Below are 21,800 nucleotides of genomic sequence, written 5' to 3'. Positions count from 1 at the left end.
TAAAAGTTGATACATGTGGATTGGTTTTGTTAAATTGGTACAAAAATGTATACACGAGTGATTCATATGTCGTCATACCCGTTGGTCTGTAGTTTAATTTTTATTATAGTTGTATATGATAAAAGCTATCAGTCTCGTTTTGCTGATATTTTTAAAAATGTGATTATAAATAAAAAAAAATTCTCTGACGAATCGGCATAATAAATAATACGACACTAAAAATAAATACAAACACATCATTAACTAAAACTATTAAATAAAGTTTTATCATAATCGAACGAATAGTAGTCAAAACCAAAATCATCAATGTTCAATATTCTCAACCAAAAAAAATTTAAAGCATAAAATTATTCTATAAACATACCAAAATATATTTCTTAAGTTATCACGTGAAACATATCTTATTTCTTACGATATACAAATAACAGTTGCTATTTATAAATCGAATAACAAAGTAACACTAAGTACAATAACCTTACGTAAAACGAGTGGAAACGAAGAAATAAAACGGAATTCGGCTAAACACATATCGATCCAGTAAAGAAATATATCTCCCCAAAAAGCGTATCCAATATCCTCCGCCTACGGCTAACCACATCAATTGTTCACTCCGGCGGTTCGTTAAACTAATTATTACCTAATTGCCCGTTCCCTCATCTGATCCCTTACTTGATCAAGTAGTCTTTTCTTTGTTAAAAGTGCTTTTCCGTTCAAAATTTATCGTCTCAACATTAACTGTCAGATAATCCTCTTTTTTAATTACTTGTTAATATTGTCGTCATTGTATATAATACTTAGTCAACAGAACAATGGGTTAAATAATGACAAACAGTCTTTATCTGTAGCTACTAATATTGTAAGAGGCCTTGATAGACGTAGGCGATATCTGGTTTCAGTTTTAGGTCCAGAAATACAAAAATGCAAATAATTCCTAGCGATAAATTGGTAAACAGGTCCTTTTCGGGTTAGTCTTTTTTATGTAATAGGTGGATGGGCAAATGTGCCACCAACTGGTGATCTGCGGGTGACTGATCTTAGATGTTATATTCCTCAAGCCTGTAGTTACACTAGCTCACTCAGCCTTAAAATCGGACAATAGTACTAAGTGCTGCTGTTTGACTGTAGAATACTGAAGAGTGGTACCAACTTATATCAAGTGCCTTAGAATAGATCAAGTGCTTTGGATTCAAAAACGATCACGTTGTTGAATATTGGACTCCACTTTCTTTATAGTGGCTTAAAGTATAAAGGAAAAATGTGTAGAAAAATCTATTTCTTGTCGACTTATCTTAGTAGATGGTGCATTCGAAACCGATGGTAGGTTTACAGTATTGTTATAACAATTTTTCAGGCTCACCCTGGAAAATTGTTAGAAACGCGCCTCGGATAGGCGCGTTTATGTTTCACTTAGTTTCAATGTTAGTTAGTTTAGTGTTCAGCACAAACGGGCGTTTATTTGTGCTTATGCAAACCACAAATAAAATCTCGTTACCGAAAACGTTTCGTATTGATTTATTCTTTTTTAATATTTAATGGTACACTTTACAACTCCAAAATCATCACATAAACTCAAATTCGAAGTTAAGTAAGTTTACTAGACTCATCTGGATAGCCATACCTATCAAATTATGACTGTTCAGTGCAACTTCCATTATAACATCCTAATCTAGTGTCCAAACAGTATGAACTGGTCCCAAGTTCAAATTTATTAGTTTAATTGGAAGCATAAAGGACAATGGCTTTGGTTGAGAGCGGTCTATCTTTAAGAGGTCCTATCGTGGACTATTCGGTTCTTATTCTAAGTTTGCTGTAGTTTGTGAACAGCTATAATAAACTTAACTTCAAGCATTGTACTGAGTTATACTTAATACACTAATTAGGCATTTTTCGTTCGCTTTATTTAAATGATACTTCTTTAATATTTTCTCTAGAGAAATTACTACAATGGATTCAAACTAATAATTCGGTTTGAAGTAAATTAGAAAATTGTGGTTTGATTTCTATTGAAACTTATTTTTTGTTGAGCTAAATATAATAAGGTTTTGTGGATTAATTAAATGAAAACATTTTTTTCTAAATGGTAAAATGATAGCTTATTATAATTTGCTTGGTGGAAAGGCTTTGCGCAAGCCCGTCTGAGTAGGTACCACCCACTCAACAGATATTCTACCGCCAAACAGCAATACTTAGTATTGTTGTGTTCCGGTTTGAAGGGTAAGTGAGCCAGTGTAACTAAAGGCACAAGGGACATATTATCATATCTCCCGAGGTTGGTGGCTCATTGGTGTAATGTAAAGAATGGTTATTATTTTTTACAACGTCAATTTTTATAGACAGAATTTGCTAAAATTTCTTGCGCATATATTTATAGTTATCACGTACCATCAGATGGTCCATTGGCCCGTCCGGCGACATGTTACATAAAAAAAAAACATTTAAAAGTTTTTTAACAATTCTGTATTTTATTATAAATCACGTGTTACGAATAATCATTCATCATCTACATTTTGGTTTGTAATTCGTCTCGTGCTAGACGATGAAGGAAAACATCGTGAGGAAATTTTCGAATGAAAATCTATCACATAGGTATCCGCTATCCGCCCACCCGTAATACCTAACTTTCTTTCAAACCTCCTAAAAAGGAGAGGAGGCCTTAGTCCAGTAGAGGTAGCAGTTTTTATTTCATTACTTACTTATTATAATAAAAAATATCTAAATATTTTCAGCCATTTATGTTTGCATTTAATCATATATATATATAATCATATATATATATATATCTGAATCATTTAAGCAAAAACAAATATGTGTTATTCAAAATCATTTCAACGATATATTTGATTGTTTACTTCTGTTATAATAAAAAAATAATTAATTTCCTGTTACGTGACAACTTGAAGGTAAGTTGATCGAAGCGAAAATATTGACGTAATTATTATTTTAATTTTTAACTTACTTCAAAGAAATATTAATAATTTTGAAATGTTAAAATTTTAACAATTACTTAGGAACGTTATTTTTTTAACAATATAAAATAAATAGACGGACGGGCAAATGTGCCACCTGACGGTAAGTGGTAACTATAAATATATGCGCAAGAAATATTAGCAAATTCTTACAACACTGATGCGTCTCCAACCTTGGGAACTAATATCTTATCTATCGTATCTTGTCCCTTACTGACCCTTCCAACCGGAACACAATAATACTGAGTATTGCTGTTTGATAATTAGTGGCAGTATATGTGATGGGATTACTATATATGGCACTACCCGGGTAGGTAACCCTATACATATTTTTAATATTCTTATCTTTTACCTAGTAACACTGTTAGCAAAGCTTTTCATGATTTTTTTTATTTGTATTCGTAAGAGCCGATATGGCCCAGTGGTTAGAACGCGTGCATCTTAACCGATGATTTCGGGTTCAAGCCCAGGCAGGCACCACTGAATTTTCATGTGCTTAATTTGTGTTTATAATTCATCTCGTGCTCGGCGGTGAAGGAAAACATCGTGAGGAAAGCTGCATGTGTCTAATTTCAACGAAATTCTGTCACATGTGTATTCCGCCGCCGCCGAGGCCTTTATCCCAGCAGTGGGATAAAGACATTTACGGGCTGCTAATAAGAAAAAATTCGTAACGACAAAACCAATAAGTTTAATTCACTTTAATAGAAATACTTTTCCTATTAATAAACAGATATCTAGATAATTATGTATAGATAAATATTTAGGTTACTATCAAGGTAAGTAAGAGTATATGGCGTATATTAGATATAGTCGGAGAGATATTGATTTTTAATCTCAGTAAATATTTTTGCTGTAAAAGAAAGAATCTAATCAAATGTTAAAGCTGATACAACACTGCACTTTGACTATGAAACGGGTCCAATTCATTTTTGTTTAATTTTAGGAAATCGGCTTAATATAGCGAGTTCAAGATGATTATGAACTGAAAATAAAATGGCGGATAACAATTGATAGAGGTGATTAAATTATGGAAAGGCCAACCTAATACAATCCAAACCAAATCAATTTTATTCAAGTAATCTTCACAACGAAGCGTTTTTGAGGATTATTCCAGAGGATTTATCGTCAATAATACAAAAAAAGTTTAAATCCTACTAATAAAAGAAGGAGTAAAATAACGTATGACCAAATCATAAACACGACAAAAAAAATGTCTTTGGAAATAAGTTTAATGTAGCTCCTCATGTTAAAAAATTACAGTAGAAATATTCATATATAAATTTAAAAAGTTTAGCATTATACAGGACTGGTTTGATCCGCATCATTTAACAGAAATTTCATGTTCAAAGAATAGATAAAGAATAAATAATAAATATTGCAATTAATGTCGGAAAGATTCAATCTCAAAATGTATTACTAGTAGTAATATAAGTAGAGACAAAAAAAAGTGATATACAAAATAATTAACATTTTTAACTAATTGTACTATAGAACGTACAGAAATGATTTCAATTATTATAATAATATAATAATAATAATTCATTTATTTGCCAGAATATGGTACATAATATAGATGGTCATTTATAATGATTCTCATATTCTACCGATTTATCGGTGTGCAAATATTAAGCATGCATTAATGATAATGAATTAAATACAATTAATTAAATCAAATTACAATTAATAAAAATGTCATTCAATAATAATAAAAGAATTGAGAATAGGTATACATGATTAAAGATAAAATGTCAAACACAATAATACAGCTAGTTAATTCTTGTCAGTTAAAAAATCGTTAACATTATAATACAGTTTATTTATAAGAAAATCAAAAAGTTTCTTTTTGAACATAGTTGTTGGTAAATCCTTGTAAATATTGTAAATAGTAGTCGAAAGCTTTGAACAGTAAAAAGCCTACCTATAAAATATACCTAGGTTACATAACGTTATTTTATTAAAAAAAAAAAATTATATAAGTAATAAATAGTACTGTGCAATGAAATTACTCGAGGTTCAAATTATGTTACAAATATTATATAGATGTTTTTTTGTTTCATTATTTTTTCGATAACTACTACTAATCTGATTAATATGGAACTTTTTAAATGTCTTGATTATGATTTCAGGTCCAATATGAGTAGTGTAGTATGTTTATATGTTAATGAAGTTATGTAGCCGGAAAGAAAATTGTCGATACAGTCGCTTTACAGGAGAAAGATCTTAAAACCTTAACTAAAAAAACTATATGTATAAAATTTAAAGATCCTTAAAAATTATACATTAAATTCTGACCTATAGGATGCTATCTGCATAAAAGCTAGATGGAGGCTGCCATCTAGTCTTTATAGCTATAAAGTCACAACGACCACTTTTATGTATAAATGTAAGAAATAAAATATTTTATAGCGTAATTTATTCGACATATCGTATTGATTTTAGGGGAATTTTGTTATAATTTTGTAAATCGAAGTAGAACAAAGATAGATCGACCCGCTTCAATTTAGTTTGCATCTCATTATTATTATCAAAAATATCATCATAATCTTTTTACATACATACATTACATTAGCAACCTGTAAATTTCCCACTGCTGGGCTAATACCTATCTCCCTTTGAGGAGAAGGTTTGGAGCACATTTCACCACGCTGCTCCAATGCGGGTTGGTGGAATACAAATGTGGCAGAATTTCGTTGAAATTAGACACATCCTGTTTTGCTTCACCGCCGAGCACGAGATGAATTATAAGCACAAATTAAGCACATGGAAATTCAGTGCTGCCTGCCTGGGTTTGAACCCGAAATCATCAACCACTGGGCCATCTCCGCTCATCATAATCTTAGATATACCTTATAGAGGTCAAGTAACTAGTAGCATATAAAATGGAATATATTTGAATAATCTGACTATATCAATTTGTTTTATCATAATTGGCATCAATCAGGAATAAATTCCTGTTAGCAAATTATTCAAACAAAAATTTAACTTAGATACTGAGCTGAGAATATTGTTGTAAGCATAAAAACACATACATAACATAAGAACCTCATAAGAGCTCCGTAGTTTATGTAAAATAAGTACATTCTTATGCCTTTGATTTTATAATTTGTTCAATGTTTTATAGATCGTATTTTAAATTGGAAATTTGTAACAAGGACTTGAATCTGCCCTTACGTTTATTGGTTTAGACTTAAGAGAAAAGGTTTGTCGTTCCTCCGAGAACTCTTTAACGACTCTAATAATTACACTTTCGAGAGAAACAATATTCACTTTAATTACTCTTCTTTTATTAACACTATCAAGTGAACTTATTAAACGAAATGGCAATGTCAATCAGGGAATATTAATAATATATTTTTTTATTATATTTACAATATAGAATTAACCTCGTTTCATTTTAGGAATCATGCAATTATTCTCACGTTATATAGTTTGGCAGACGAGTATACGGGCCACCTGATGGTAAGCTTAACCATTCCTCACATCACCAATGCGCCACCAACCTTGGGAACTAAGATGTTATGTTACTTGTGACTGTAGTTACACAGGCTTACTCACCCTTCAAACCGGAACAGAGCAATACTGTGTACTGTTGTTTGGCGGTAGAATATCTGATGTGTGGGTGGTCCCTACCCAGACGGGCTTGCACGAAGCCCTACCAACAAGCAATAGTATCTTTTGTTTATTATGACGTTATTTTAATAAATATGTAAAAAACAAAATTAGTGTTGTATATATGTGCAATAGAAGCAAGGATGTTAACTGCACCATACCATACCATAATAACCACCCAATATCGTTTATTAAATAATTTACATTTTTTCAGTAGGTATTAACTCAAATTATAAGAGCCGAGATGGCCCAGTGATCAGAACGCGTGCATCTTCACCGATGATTTCTGGTTCAAACCCAGGCAGGCACCACTGAATTTTCATGTGCTTAATTTGTGTTTATAATTCATCTCGTGCTTGGCGGTCAAGGAAAACATCGTGAGGAAGCCTGGATGTGTCTAATTTCAACGAAATTCTGCCACATGTGTAGTGCGTGGTGGAATATGCTCCAAACCTTCTTTTACAAGGGAGAGGAGGCCCTTATCCCAGCAGTGGGAAAATTTACAGGCTGCTAATGCTAAATTAACTCAAATTAGTTTTCGACTAAAAATATTATAAAAAATAAAAATAATTAATTAAAAGTTTACATCATCTACATCGCAAGATTTACTTAACGATATACATTTAATTCATTCTTTTGCGCCATGTCTAGCCAATTTTTAATTCTGCTTTCTTATATCGCCCTTTCACAAAGGCCTTTATGAAAGTTTAAGGCTTTTGCAAATCCGCTGCACATTTTGTGTTAAGCTGAATTTTCTCGACTTAAATTTTGCATATTGCATAAACGTCTTTACTGTACATAAAAATATTTTATACCGCAAAAAAGAAACGCCTTCAACGAGTTACGTAATTTCTTAGGACTTTGAAAACTGAAGTGTTCCACTGGCGCAAGTCTTCTTATATTATGTGTTTTCAGTTAACAATTATTAAAATTCAAGAGAGTCATATAATCCATTCCCGGTTTATAATTTAAAAATAATTACAAATAAAATAAGAAAAATGGGTTATTTTCATTTTTTTATTGGACTTTAAAACAAATATAGGTAATTTTTTTTTATATTATGTAATAAAGAATAAATAAGGATCAACAGACCTTTTACTATTAAACTTAAATTTAATTATTAGTTAACAAAATAAACTTGTAGTTAAATAAATCTACCAGACGCTTTACTTAAGCTATAAAGAACAGTGATAAGTGTACAGCTATCTCCAATTTCGTCGTCCAAATTGCAACACAATTTGTAAGATAATCGTTAAGCTTATACGGTATTTATTAGTAAATAATTATATATATTAATTAAAGTTATTTACTTATACAAACTTATATAAGATGTGTCTATTTTTAAAATTTCTCATTTTCTTTCTTTTTTCAATTTTTTTTTAAGTATAATAAAATTTTTTTTATTAACTATTTTTCTGACATTCATTGAACACTAACCACTGTGCGATCTTCACACGTTTTGATTTTCTGGTATCTTTTTTTTTTTAAACATTTCTATTGTATTTGAGATTTATTCCCATTTAATTCTTAATTCCATGAACTCTTTGCACTATATCACCACTCAGATATGCTTTAAATCGTATAACAAGAAAGAAAAAAAATCATTATCGTGGAAACCTAATGCAAACAAATATCTGCGGGCTCCTACTAACAGTCCATGGGAATATACTTACCATAAATATAATAAAACTTTAAAATATGTTAATATTTTATTTATACTTCAATAACACAAAAAGTAATTAAATTTTACTGTAAAAAAACTTATCTTATCTTACAATGCCTCACTGTTAAAAGTTAAACTTTTAAACTCTAAACTATTTCAGTCATTTCTATTTATTATCAAAATTAAATACATTCGTAATAAAATAATATAAATTTGTATTTATTATCAATGATAACTTAAAACAGTAATTAATTAATAATAAATAAATTCTTACCGACAGAGTCCGTACAACGAAACAACACTGTAATTCCCAAAAGTATTATAACTTTATGAAAAGATGGCCACATCATCACAAACCACGTTTCACATCTATAAAGTCACTAATAAAACCATACTACATCAGTACAAATGTTTGGATATATTTTGAATTAGTTACGAGTCCCGCGATAGCAAGCGATCGGATATTTAAGATGACGATAATATATCTCACCGACGTCCTATTTGCAACTGTTCGAGGGAACTTTGGCTTCTAGGAGCAAATCCTCCGCGCATGCGCCGTTTATCAACAAACTTGTACGCGATTTCCTTCTGATAGCTCTAACGCTGTTTCCCATTTGAAATACAAGTACTATGTTCTGCGAGCACGAAAGTTGCTATAACATTTTTATACGATAGACCATTTGATTTGTAATATTATTATCTTTTCATGTAGAATCAAGTTATGAAATAGCATTATTTTTTTACAGTATATATTCCCTAATAATTAACTTAATTTCAGGTTTATAATTATTCGTTATAGACTATTTAAGCATCTTGAATATTATGTTGGAAATTATCCAGGGTGACTTATAATAATTGTCATTTTAGTCTCAGCTTTGCACGAGTGAATTAATAATTGTACTCCGTTTTTTTTTAATGATAATATTGAGATAAGAAACATTTTGTTATAATAACAGTTTCGAACCAAGCAATCTATCCGCCTGACATGCTTTAATAAATTTAATAATAAGCACGCACATTCAAAAAAACATCGAAAAATATTTTACTAGGTATATTTATAACTAGTAATCAAAGATATCTTCGTATTAATATAAACGATATGTTTATTTACATGAGCTTAAAGTTAATGCGATTTATTTTTGCAATAATTAATCATTAATACTATCGTAAATAATGACTGGACCTTTCTTGCTAAGCTCGCGCCAAAATTACCGGCTATTTGTGATACGCTGCTATCTTTAGGATATCGGTGTTCATGACTGGAGTACTGTTTACGTTGCACTTGCCAAACTGTGGTCTACGATAGCCTAAGACTAGGCTAGGCTAGTCCATCCGTCATTGCAGATACGAATACGTGACCAAGCCACTATTGTCACTGTCAGCTGATTTAATAAAGAATCAAATAAATAGTAACCTATTATAAGGGTCATTATTTTATAAGTATTTTTTTATCTACTGAAATCTTATTTGGCTTCGCTGAAGGCGAACTTTATGGCGAAAAAAAATTAATGGATTTAGAGCTAGACGTTATTTAATAAAATAATTTATTTTGTCTTCGTCACAATATTCATTCGATTTTGAAACAAAATTTAATAATATTCCTCGTTATAAAATAATGATAAAATAAAAATTGTCTTGTAAATGAATTACGAGCAGAGCGGCGACTCTGAGTTTTCACTAAGGAAACCACAAAGAAAAACCCATTAACATTTTTACTGACTACATCCGGGTTTTAGACTCAGGAGCACAGAATCTTGAAGACGTAAAAGTCAGCCACTTAATTAACAAAACAGCTTTTTTGTTAATATTATTTAAATAAATAGGTTGACTGGCAAATATAACTGGGTTATATAATAAGTAGTCATCGCTGACCGAATAATTTTGCACTCTAAGAAATATTAAAATATACAACGACTTACGACACCAGCTTTGGAATTATCGAATTAGGTTGTTATGACCCTTGTCATACATATAAATAGTTTAACTCATTTACCGATATAAACTAATTGAAACCTAATGTATATGTAATTATATAAATAATTATCCATCTATATTTCTATTAACTATAAGACATCTTCTTTTTTTTAACTATATGACATAAAAATAAATTTTACAAAATATTTTAAATTTTCGTACATAGAGTTACGCAGCATTCACACTCGTTTTTGATTGGCACTCGACAGTATACAACATTCAAAAAATGCAATTTTTTCAGAACGAATTGAAAAAAATATCGTGCTAGTTACGAAACTTTTCTTTATTTATAACAATCAAACTTCGTCTATTAACTGTCATTCCCTAATTTATCATTACGAACATTTATTATACAATTTAAATTTATGCAGATGAGTCATAAAATTTCCTTATTATTTTGAGTGAAACAGCCAAGATAGCATGACGTGTTTGAACAGAGAAAAAAAAAAACTTTAAATACCAATAAATCTATATAAAAACAATAGAAAGTTCTAATACTATAAAAAATAGTCTGAAGAAAAAATTATAACGACAATAAATGAGTGGTTACTCTATAAATATTAACATAACTTTATTTTTATTAGTCATTGCAATAATTGCATATCACAAATCAATCTAAAATTATTTTTTTGCAGGGTTACAGGAGTACGATGTCCCCCATCTTGGAGAACTTTTGTGTTATCTCTATAATGTTAATGTTGGAGGGGAGACTCGGGGAGGTTGAAGATTGAAGATATGCAATCTGCCCCAGAATATGAAATTTATGGAATATATTACCCAATATCGCAAAATGAAAGGTGTTTTCATAATTGTTAATTTTAACGGGTTATATTTTAATCGAGATGTTTATTGTAATATTTAGTCAGTTTTTTATATATAGATTAGCTACCTGCTCCTGTCTTTGTACGGATGAAAAGATTTATTTTTATTTAAAATCAATCCTTAAGCTTAATTGGAAATAGGAAGTGGGTTCAAATCCAGAAAAAAAAAAACATCAAAATTTGTCCAGCCGTTTAGGAGTATGTTAGCCAAATATATATTTAGACAAGTTGATACTAATATACAGCTGTTTCAATTGAAGATATGAGGCATATACGACTACAACTTAATGTCTAGACGTACTACATATTAATCTTTAACGGATAAATCAGAAACTTAGCGTGAATTCATTGATTAAGTAACGTTAACGACTTCCAACTTGCAACACGTTCTAAACAGCATCAAAAGCGATGAGATGCAACTGTTTGCATACAGCCTTCAAAATAAGCACACATTAATGAATCTTATTCCAAAGGCAATAAGGGCTATAACTATTAAAATTACAAAATTCAAAGCCGACGAGTGTACAACGATGTTGGTGATTGATGATATTTAGCTTACTGTTCGCGCTGACATAGTTAATGTGTGTACATAGCTTGGGCCAAACCTTTCCATGAATCGAATCTCAATCAAATATAATTATAATTACAAAGATATAAGGACCAAATTGGTCTGAAAGTGAAATATAAATATTCCATTTATTTCGCTATAATATTGGTGTAAGGTTGTAAGAGAATATATCTTTTAGTCTTTAAGTATCGTAGACGGCGAGCACGGCTTTTAGTAGACGAACTGGATCAGATTTCTCAAAATTAACAGTGTTGAGTATAATTATAGAGCCGATATGGCCCAGTGGTTAGAACGCGTGCATCTTAACCGATGATTTTGGGTTCAAACCCAGGCAGGCACCACTGAATTTTCATGTGCTTATTTTGTAATTTGTGTTTATAATTCATCTCGTGCTTGGCGGTGAAGGAAAACATCGTGAGGAAACCTGCATGTGTCTAATTTCAACGAAATTCTGCCACATGTGTATTCCGCCAACCCGCATTGGAGCAGCGTGGTGGAATATGCTCCAAACCTTCTCCTCAAAGGGAGAGGAGGCCTTTAGCCCAGCAGTGGGAATATTTGCAGGCTGCTAATGCTAATAATGCTATAATAATTATAATCTTATGCATTGAAAACTATTTCATGTATATTTAAGTACTACTAAGTTTTTGTTAAATGAAGTATTAATGTTTTTTTTTTTTTTATAGAACACCACAACGCGATTTATTAATACAGCTATCGGTCTCAATTGGCACTATGTCCGTTCCATTAAGAGTAAAATCTCTTTCATGAGTTCTAATATATTTCCATTTTTCCGTTCGACATTGATGTAAATAGCTTTAAAATACTTTTAGTCGACGGCCTGACTAAAAAGCGTATATCGGTAATTTAAAAGCGAACGACATAAATAGTTAGACCGAGTAAAGAACGTATGGTCTTTACAAATATACATCGTGTGCGAGAAATAACCTTCCACTGTGCAACAACCAGACCAGACAAGAGCACTTTCTACAAGATATTAAATGGTCGTAAAGAATGTGTCTTTACCAATTCTGATTTGAAAGATTGATAATGAAAACGATTTCGCTGACATTATTAACAACTCAATGAATTATACTATTATTATTTATTATGTAATAGTGAAAAAATTATATTATAACTCTTATCTTTAATCATTGATTATGTTTAATTTATATTTTTAATATATGTTGTGAATGGAGAGTCTACCTGTAAATAGTAGAACATTTGCCAAGATCATTTTGAAACGTATTTTTTTTTTGATGTGGTATTGATGTATCTTCTGTTGGTTGTTCTACTGAAAATAAAATATTAAATAATTTGGTTTTTTATTATTCGTTAATTATTTTTATTCGATTGTAGTTTTTTTACAAATCTGTTTTTTGAATAATATTATGTAATGTATTTATGTTCCAAGTATTGTATTGTTTAAACATTAATTTACTGAAATCCTCGAGATATTAAATGTTACGTCAAAATCAATTGGTTGTCTGTCATTGAAAATGTCCCTTTTGAATTTTTAAGATATATGTACCTATATAGTAAATGTTAGTGACATAGCTTGAATGAAGATTTGTGATATGGCTCATTCGTTTCTTAACGAAAGTACTTACTATTACAGCCTTTCGAAACCATTATAGGTTTTGGAGGAACGGTATGCGCGCAAACACGTCGTTGGAGCTAACTTTCCGGTCTTCTATACAGTGATAATGGTGCGGAAGAGGCAGATTCTAGTCCGCGAAATTGGATGAAAACTTTCATTGAGAGCAATGCGTGCGATGCTCTGCGGTGAATTGGCATAGAGGGCCGTAGCCTCCTGCTGTGAGACTGTAGTGATATAGAAGATGGTGGAGCGGGTAGAAAAGAGCCGTACCTATACAAATGACACAAAAAGTACATCGTTCAAAACATCTCAGATGACATCACAGTTACCAGCACAATAATGGAAAATTCTTCTGTTTTATAATATCAATGTCTAAGGTCGGTGGTGGTCATTTATTTAATAATTAAAAATAAATAACAAAATAACTTTTTTATTAGATTAACGTTAAAAATAGTTAAATATGATATTATACGAAATTACTCAATTAGTTCGATATTTGTTCATATGTATATTCGTTTGTAGAGAATTATATATTTAAATATATGAAAGGTTTAAATCAATCCGTAATCGAATTACAATTATAACAGATTTGTTTGCACGAGCCTATTTGTGTCACTGAACTCTTGAAACTTTACGTATTTTGAATAAACTTAACAATGAGCTTGAATTGATACCGACCCATTAAGAGAAGATCCCTTCGAGACCGGTATTCACAAACTCATTTATACTCGTATATATAGTATATAGTATAAATAGTATAATAGTATATATAGTATAAATAGTATAAAACAAATTTGCTTTCTGTTTAAATCTGCAACGTCAGTTTTCTTCTGATGCTGTTGACATTGAGTGCATCATGCACTCTTGTACGATAATTTCTATAGGCAACGGTGATTTTTGAAAAGCGTTATAGAATTAAATTATACTTGTAAAATACACATTGAGTAGTCTTTCGCGTCTTATGTGTAAACTTGCATTCATTTGTTTTCGGAAATAAACAGCGCTATCTATTATTTTGATTACATACTAAAACATAGTGCTGCATACTACATTAGATAATTTGTGCATACTGTTAAGTACTTGTGCCAATTCTTAAGCAATTTGGCTGAAGAAAATTATGTCGTAATGCAAACTTTGCTTCACATGTTTGCCTTCTTAAAACGTTGGCTCATGGTTCGATTTTATGGAATCATGATATACGTATTCAGTTATTAAATAAATGTGTTTTCTTTTTTTCATACTGAAAATCCTTTATTTATATTAAAAAATATATATTTTTAGCCATAATTAATTTATTTACAAAATTCAAAATACCCGTACATGACCGCGTGAAATAGTGGCAAATATGCTAGCAGCGTTTCTTGTGGAATCGTAATTCCGATCCTCTGGGCAAGAAATGAATGTGCCCCCATGTCATGTCATGTCACCAATGGAGGCAATATGGTAAGTAATTTTTGTTTTTTTTTTATGTCAAAGGTGGCAAACGAGCCGGAGGCTCACCTTATGGAAAGTGACTACCACCGCCCATGGACATCTGCAACACCGGGGGGCTTGCAGGTGCGTTGCCGGCCTTTCAGGAAAGAGTACGCTCTTTTCTTGAAGGTTCCCAAGTCGTATCGGTCCGGAAAAACCGCCGGCGAAAGCTGGTTCCACAGAGAGGTTGTGCGAGGCAGAAAATACCTTGAAAACCGCGCTGTTGTGGATTTTCGGACATCTAAGTAATTATACTTTTAATAAACATTTTTTTCTTATTGTGTCTTCTTACATTCAACGATATTATTACTAGCATATTTTCTGATTTTTTTTTAACTCTCCGTTTGAACAACGAACTAAAAAGTATTAGAAAAGAAAATAATATATGTAATCGGTAAAGTCGTTCTTAGTTTATGAACATAAAAATAAGACACGTCATGATTTGTATAAAAACCGTTACTATTGTAGTTAAGTTACTATAGTACACAAGTGTGCGCGCAAACGCAGGTGCACTTTCATGATCTGATGGTACGACAAATTCAATACGACCGGAAAAAGTTAAACCAGCAGCCAACTTTACGTACTTTCCGAGGCACGGGAATGTACACACTTCCAACTTCCAGACTTAAGGCTTTTAATGAGATCTTTTCGGTAAAAAAAACCAATAACTCAATATCAGCCTGACATGAGGTATGAGCCCAGGACTTCGGGTTCTGCGCTACTTCTAGCCTCTACACCAACGAGTCAGCTGCAGTTTATTTAACATACATATTTCTGTTATATGTAAATACATTCGGTATCGGTAACATTAACCATCAGATGGTCCATTTGCTAGTCCGCCTATTTATTTAAAATCGAAAAACAACTACCCAAATGAATTCCAAACATCGTATGAGATATGTATGTGGCTAAGATAAATGAAGACAGAAAATTGGCAAGTTCCAACATTTCTAATCTAAAACGTGTTAATGATAGCGGCTGTCCATTAAGCTGCTTGCGTTTGCTATTTGTGGTTTGTTCATCACGCAATTTCATGTTCAAATGTGACAGCCTCGTCGCCTGATTTCCATCATTTCTGTTTGGTTAGCTGTTGGAGGTGGTCTATTGGTCTTTTCGTACGACATATATACGTCCAATCGATTTCTCTACATAAATACTTATAGCTGTAACAGCTGCTAGACTTAGGCCTTTTTTTCATTTTGACAAGGTATGAATGGATAAAGATATTACTTATTGTGCTGAAAAAGACTCCTCGGACTATTTACAATAAATAAATAAATAAATAAATAAATAAATATTGGACAACATCACATACATTACTCTGATCCCAATGTAAGTAGCTAAAGCACTTGTGTTATGGAAACCAGAAGTAACGACGGTACCACAAACACCCAGACCCAAGAAAACGTAGAAAACTAATGAACTTTTTCTACATCGACTCGGCCGGGAATCGAACCAGGGACCTCGGAGTGGCGTACCCATGAAAACCGGTGTACACACTACTCGACCGCAGAGGTCGTTAAAGACATAATTACACGAAACATTTAAACTTATAAGTGTTTTAACGGCTGCTTCATGATACATTTATGATATATAATGTTTGTACAGAAGAATATACAAGAAAATTCTATTAAAACTGTTATACATACTATTAATGCAAGAAATAAAAATAAACTAGTAAACCCTGCTTTCCGCTTGCATAAGGTACAGAGAACGTTTTTGGGCAATCGTATTCGTAGATGTAATAAGGTACCGGTTTTTTATAAAGTTTGTTAAGATTGATCAATAAACCTTTGACCAATAAATTCATTAAAATGATACTTTTGCGAATAACAGCATTTTAAATCTGTTTATTTAAAAAGAACAACTCTTCTCGCTAAAGGCTGCCTTCCAAAACAGTTGTAGACTATCAAAAACGCTTTAATTTAAAATGTACTTAAATAAAATTAATTTGATTTGATTTATAGAACAATTTCATTTCCTCTATGCTGATTTTCCACAGTCATAATGAACGGACGAAATCTTGCCCGAAATCTTCGGTTGAGATTTCTGTGTTCAAACTATTAGGGCCACCTTGGTTCCAATTTCAAATTCAGGACCTGCAATAAATCCTCAATATGTCTACTTCATACTATATTAAATTTCATAAAGCTGTATAAGATATTATTATTAACAATGTCATAAAATAATAAAAAACTAAATGTCTAATTGAGATTTATTTTTATAAAATCACATTGTTTGTCTGTTAAGATTAATCACATTGTATTAAACATTTTTATTTTTTTTTTAGTCTACTCTGGATTAAAAACGTTTAATTTTAATAAAACAAGTAATTGAATTACTTACATATAACATTTTGACTGCTTCGGTCTAGTTATTAGACAAAGAGCTGAAAATTCCGAGGACCGAACCAGGGACGGGTTCTAACCTTAGGTCGGTTTGATCAAATAATATTGGTTTTTTCTATTGAAAAGTATGTGCGACTCCGTATCTTGGGAAGTATTGAAAATCGTTTGTCTTGCGCCTGAACTCTTTTTTCGTCGTGTTAGATTATGAGATTAAGGAAATAGATAATGTACGTGTATTTGCGTACACACTTATACTCTATAAAATGTCCTTAACTAAACTACTTGACTTAGTCTCTCTTGAGATTGGTTGCCGTAGTCGACATCAGGATAAAACCGTTATACAGCATTTTAGTCAAATACGAAACTACATTCATTATTGAATATTATATAATAATCACAGAAACAATCTCAATTCAATAACGTAATGAGTAGTTACTATTAACAATTCAATAATAGAACAACGCAGAACTGTATATTTAAACGAAATCTCGGTTAAATTTAAATTGCACGAACGATTGGAGCAAATTTAATAGAAAATAAACAGGCGGGTCGGACAAATACGAACATAATTCCCAATCCAGGTCTAATAGCTATTACCTTTATTTGCGAAGGTCAACGAATTGATTGAGCGGTCGCGGGAACCAATAACGGTGAACTAACAATAACGAAGCATCCTAAACATGTAATGAAATTAATAATATATATGAAATTATAAATATATCATGTGATTGATACCGTTTAAAAAAAATATGATATAAAATTAACATTTACTTATTAGATTCATTCAAGCATCGGTAATTTTCAAGGCTAGATAACACAGAATGTTGTGCTTAAGTGTGACCACACATTAAATACAATTATGCACAATCATGCTCATTACAGTAATCTGCTTTATTTTAAGTTTTTTTTTTTCTTTACTTTAAGCTGTCTTTTTCGTAAGTACTAATAGTACGTACTAAAAGTTACTCAACGTGGCTTCTAAGGAGATAAACGGAGTGGTTATTCTGTTTGTGACGCGGTTTTATTAAAAATGCAATAACTCTCTTTTTTTAAATTATAATTTCCTTATTTTATTTTAGATACCCGTCCTTTTTTGTTTTTTGTTAATAGTGTATAGTTATATCGAAATAAAGTGTTATTATTATTAATAATCCGATTGAGTGGCAGCCCAACTAGATCGAAGAAAGCTTTATATTATGCTTTCCTGTGTACATAAGTTTACATTGTTTCTAATTTATTAAATTAAAAAAATTTGGTAAAACAAAAGTAGATGTTGATGGCCAGGAATATATATCCATCCATGACCTTAGAGTCTGCATTAATATGAGCTCCATACTAAATGAAGGAATTAAAACATAAAACTGTATTATGATAATTCACTATTACAAAAAAGCCGAAAGAGCCTCAACGTGACGGTCAGACCAGTCCAGTAGCTGCAAATCAAGCAATGTCACCTTTACGAGGATGACTACTGACAGATACGATGAAAACAAATTACCGATATTAAGAGCCTGCACCACAAGAACCGTGATCATTATTATAAAAAAAAATGATTAAAAGGAGAGACATACCTGTGTCGACTACATTACAGTTAATAAAATAAAAATAAAATTTCATCACCGTGCACGTTTTCGTATAATGATAATAATTATTATTTTGATTTATCGTGGGGACCGTAATTAAAATTTAATTAAATTAACAAACTCTTTCATCCTTGCGTTAATGTTGTTTACTTCCGAATAAAGTATTATGAAAATATATTTTGTTATATGTATTTAATTCATTTTTACATTAAAAAATAATATTGTAAAGCTGAAAATTTTGCTATTTTCTTTTTAATGGGATAACTCAATCATTTTCGTAAATTAAAAACCAGTGTACTAGTACCAAAAAAACTCAAATAAATAAAAAAATCAGCGTCTACACAAAAAAATTACATTGTCGAATATGCTAACATTACATTAGCTATATTATTACAGCTATTCTTCAACATATTCTAGCAATATTTAGTGTTGCCATATTATATTTGAAAGGTGATTAAACCAATTTAACTAGAGCTACTACAGTAGGGATATGACATCTTAGTTCAAAAGGTTATAGGCGTATATACTGATACGACTCACTCGTTAGTAATTCAACGGAAAAAAATAGTACAATGTGTTGTAAAATTTACTATTAAAATGCTTCGCTTTAGCACTACAAATGCAACGCAGATGATAAAAGTAAAACAATTTATATGTAACGATTTAATCTAGATTGTTTCGGAGTATTGTTCCGTGTTCTTGCGAATTCACTATTCCACATATGCTCTGAGATTAGAGCACATTTAGGGAAAGTATTATTCGTTATGAGCTTTAATACTGGTACTAGTTATAACCCGAAGCTTCGCTAGCTTGTGGGAGAGGGACTTGGTCTTTTTCTGTACCCCTGAAAACGTCTAAGCAAAACATTATAGCAATCGGTTGAATAAATGTCCTTATTATATACATCCACTTTTATATTTCATAATATTAGTTAGTTTAATAAATAGTTAATTAAATTATACTAGATCTACTTCATATATAAACTTAGAAATGGGAAAATTTATTATCCTCTTCACCTCCATTGATGTCAAGGTTACTTTTTCGTGTTAACGCACGTAATCTTATTACAAAACTTTGTTCTATCTCACAGATCATTAATAGGTGCCAATATTCGAATCCCGAGACTATAAGATCGTGAATAATGATGGTAAAGTTGCCGACAAATACGCTGACAGACTCAACATGTCTATCTAGAAATTTTCCTTGATATTGTTCAATATTAATTTGATCATATTAAATTTAATTTGGAAACACGGTAATTGTTGATTGATTATGAATGGCTTGGTATATGAGTCAATTTGACCGTATATCATCCAGCGGTCCATTCGTCACAAATCAACTTTCTGCACAAAAAATAACGAAGATCCAATTTTTTTTTATAAAACATTCTAACCATACATAGATAGATACAATATCCACAATATGCGAAGTTTCAAGTACAGCTTCTAGAATTCAGAGAAATTGTGGTCGCGAAAAACATCGTTAAAGATGTTTTCGTGTGAGGTGCGTGCCGTTTAAATCATAACTTTTCTAACAATTACCATAAATCTGGCAGAAGGGGCGAGTAAATCACATCGCGGTACACTTACTTGTGTATTATGTATGCTGAATATCCGATTTAGGTCGTTTAGCGTATTGAATTACGGATAATCAAGATATAGTACTTTTTTGTTCGCTGTTGTAATTCACAAACTATGCGTACATGAATATTATTATAAGCTTACATGAACCAGTTAAAACAATTGAATTTTATTCGAAGATTAATTGTTTTTTGTGTTTATAATAATAATAATGAGAAAACCTGGATGTTTGAGATGAAACACTGCAACCATCTTCAAACCTGAATTGGAGCAGAGTGGTGGACTAATCCCAAAACCTTTTCCTCTAAAAAAGTGAAAGTTTTCTGGCTGTTATATTTAATGTTACATGAGACTGATTAGCATTAGCATTATTAGCATTAGCAGCCCGTAAATGTCCCACTGCTGGGATAAAGGCCTCCTCTCCCTTTGAGGAGAAGGTTTGGAGCATATATCACCACGCTGCTCCAATACGGGTTGGCGGAATACACATGTGGCAGAATTTCGTTGAAATTAGACACATGCAGGTTTCCTCACGATGTTTTTCTTCACCGCCGAGCACGAGATGAATTATAAACACAAATTAAGCACATGAAAATTCAGTGGTGCCTGCCTGGGTTTGAACCCGAAATCATCGGTTAAGATGCACGCGTTCTAACCACTGGGCCATCTCGGCTCTGAGACTGATTAAGTTAGGTTTATTTATAAATGTTGCGATTAAAATATGATTAAATTGTTAACGAGGTTATAAGTTTCTCGAGAATTTCTTTTTAATCACGTCCACGGTTGTATGGAATCGCATGAAATTTATTTTATTAAAGTATGGCCTTAATTGGTCTCACATATTTTTCAGAAAATAAGGATATATATACTAAAAAAAAAATTGCATCAGCCTTTGAGTTTATAGTTTATTGCTCTCATGAAGATTTACTATAACTTTCATATAAAAAACAAAGTAATAGAAGCGATTATTGTAGTGAAGGTGAACGTTGATAATCAAATGACTATTTAAGCCTGTGCCCGGGACAAAACGGGACAAGAGTAAACTCTGAGCCTGTTCCGCCTTTGTTTTTTTTTTCAATATATATATTTATTTGTTTATTGTAGGATAAACTATATATATATATATATATATATATATATATGTAGGAAGCACAGTCTATTTAAGTCATCGACGAGCTGCATTCAAGGGGCATTCTTGTCACTAGTATTGTGTATTAAATTATTGTTTTCTTTAGATAATTCCTCTTCTGATCTCTTACAATACATTATTTATATTGATTGATTAATGGAAAAAGATAGACATACCTGCGGAATCTTGTTATAGAAACAAATACTTTCTCCCAGGAAGGACGAATCAAGTTTGCGAAGTCGGAAACTTGGTTTATAAGTTTACATTTACCCCTCGTGCTTAAGTAATGACTGTCGCTGATCCTATCAAGATAATATTTATCTCAAAATATCTATAAGTAATTCCTGTAAGTATTATTTTTGTGACACAATTGTAAGTTATCCTACGTCGTTAAAATCATCTCGAAGTGATTCTTGGGCTCTAAGATTATTAATATACCGGAAGGCTCATTTTTGCAATAGGAAAATATTTTAAATATTATAA

At 31.5% G+C, this 21,800-nt stretch overlaps 1 protein-coding gene across 1 annotated transcript in view; it reads right to left on the bottom strand.

Annotated features, from left to right (window-relative positions):
- LOC125065338 (lachesin-like) overlaps positions 1-8,711 on the bottom strand; it is a 57,755-nt gene extending 49,044 nt beyond the window's left edge. The window contains exon 1 of the mRNA XM_047672887.1: positions 8,516-8,711. Coding sequence (XP_047528843.1) covers positions 8,516-8,591 — 76 coding nt within the window. The 5' untranslated portion in view covers positions 8,592-8,711. The remainder of the gene's footprint in view (positions 1-8,515) is intronic.
- Between the last annotated feature and the right edge of the window lie 13,089 nt (positions 8,712-21,800).

This window comes from Vanessa atalanta, chromosome 7, assembly GCF_905147765.1.
Source record: "Vanessa atalanta chromosome 7, ilVanAtal1.2, whole genome shotgun sequence".
NCBI classification, from domain to species: domain Eukaryota; kingdom Metazoa; phylum Arthropoda; class Insecta; order Lepidoptera; family Nymphalidae; genus Vanessa; species Vanessa atalanta.
This window is presented reverse-complemented; position numbering and strand designations above follow the sequence as displayed.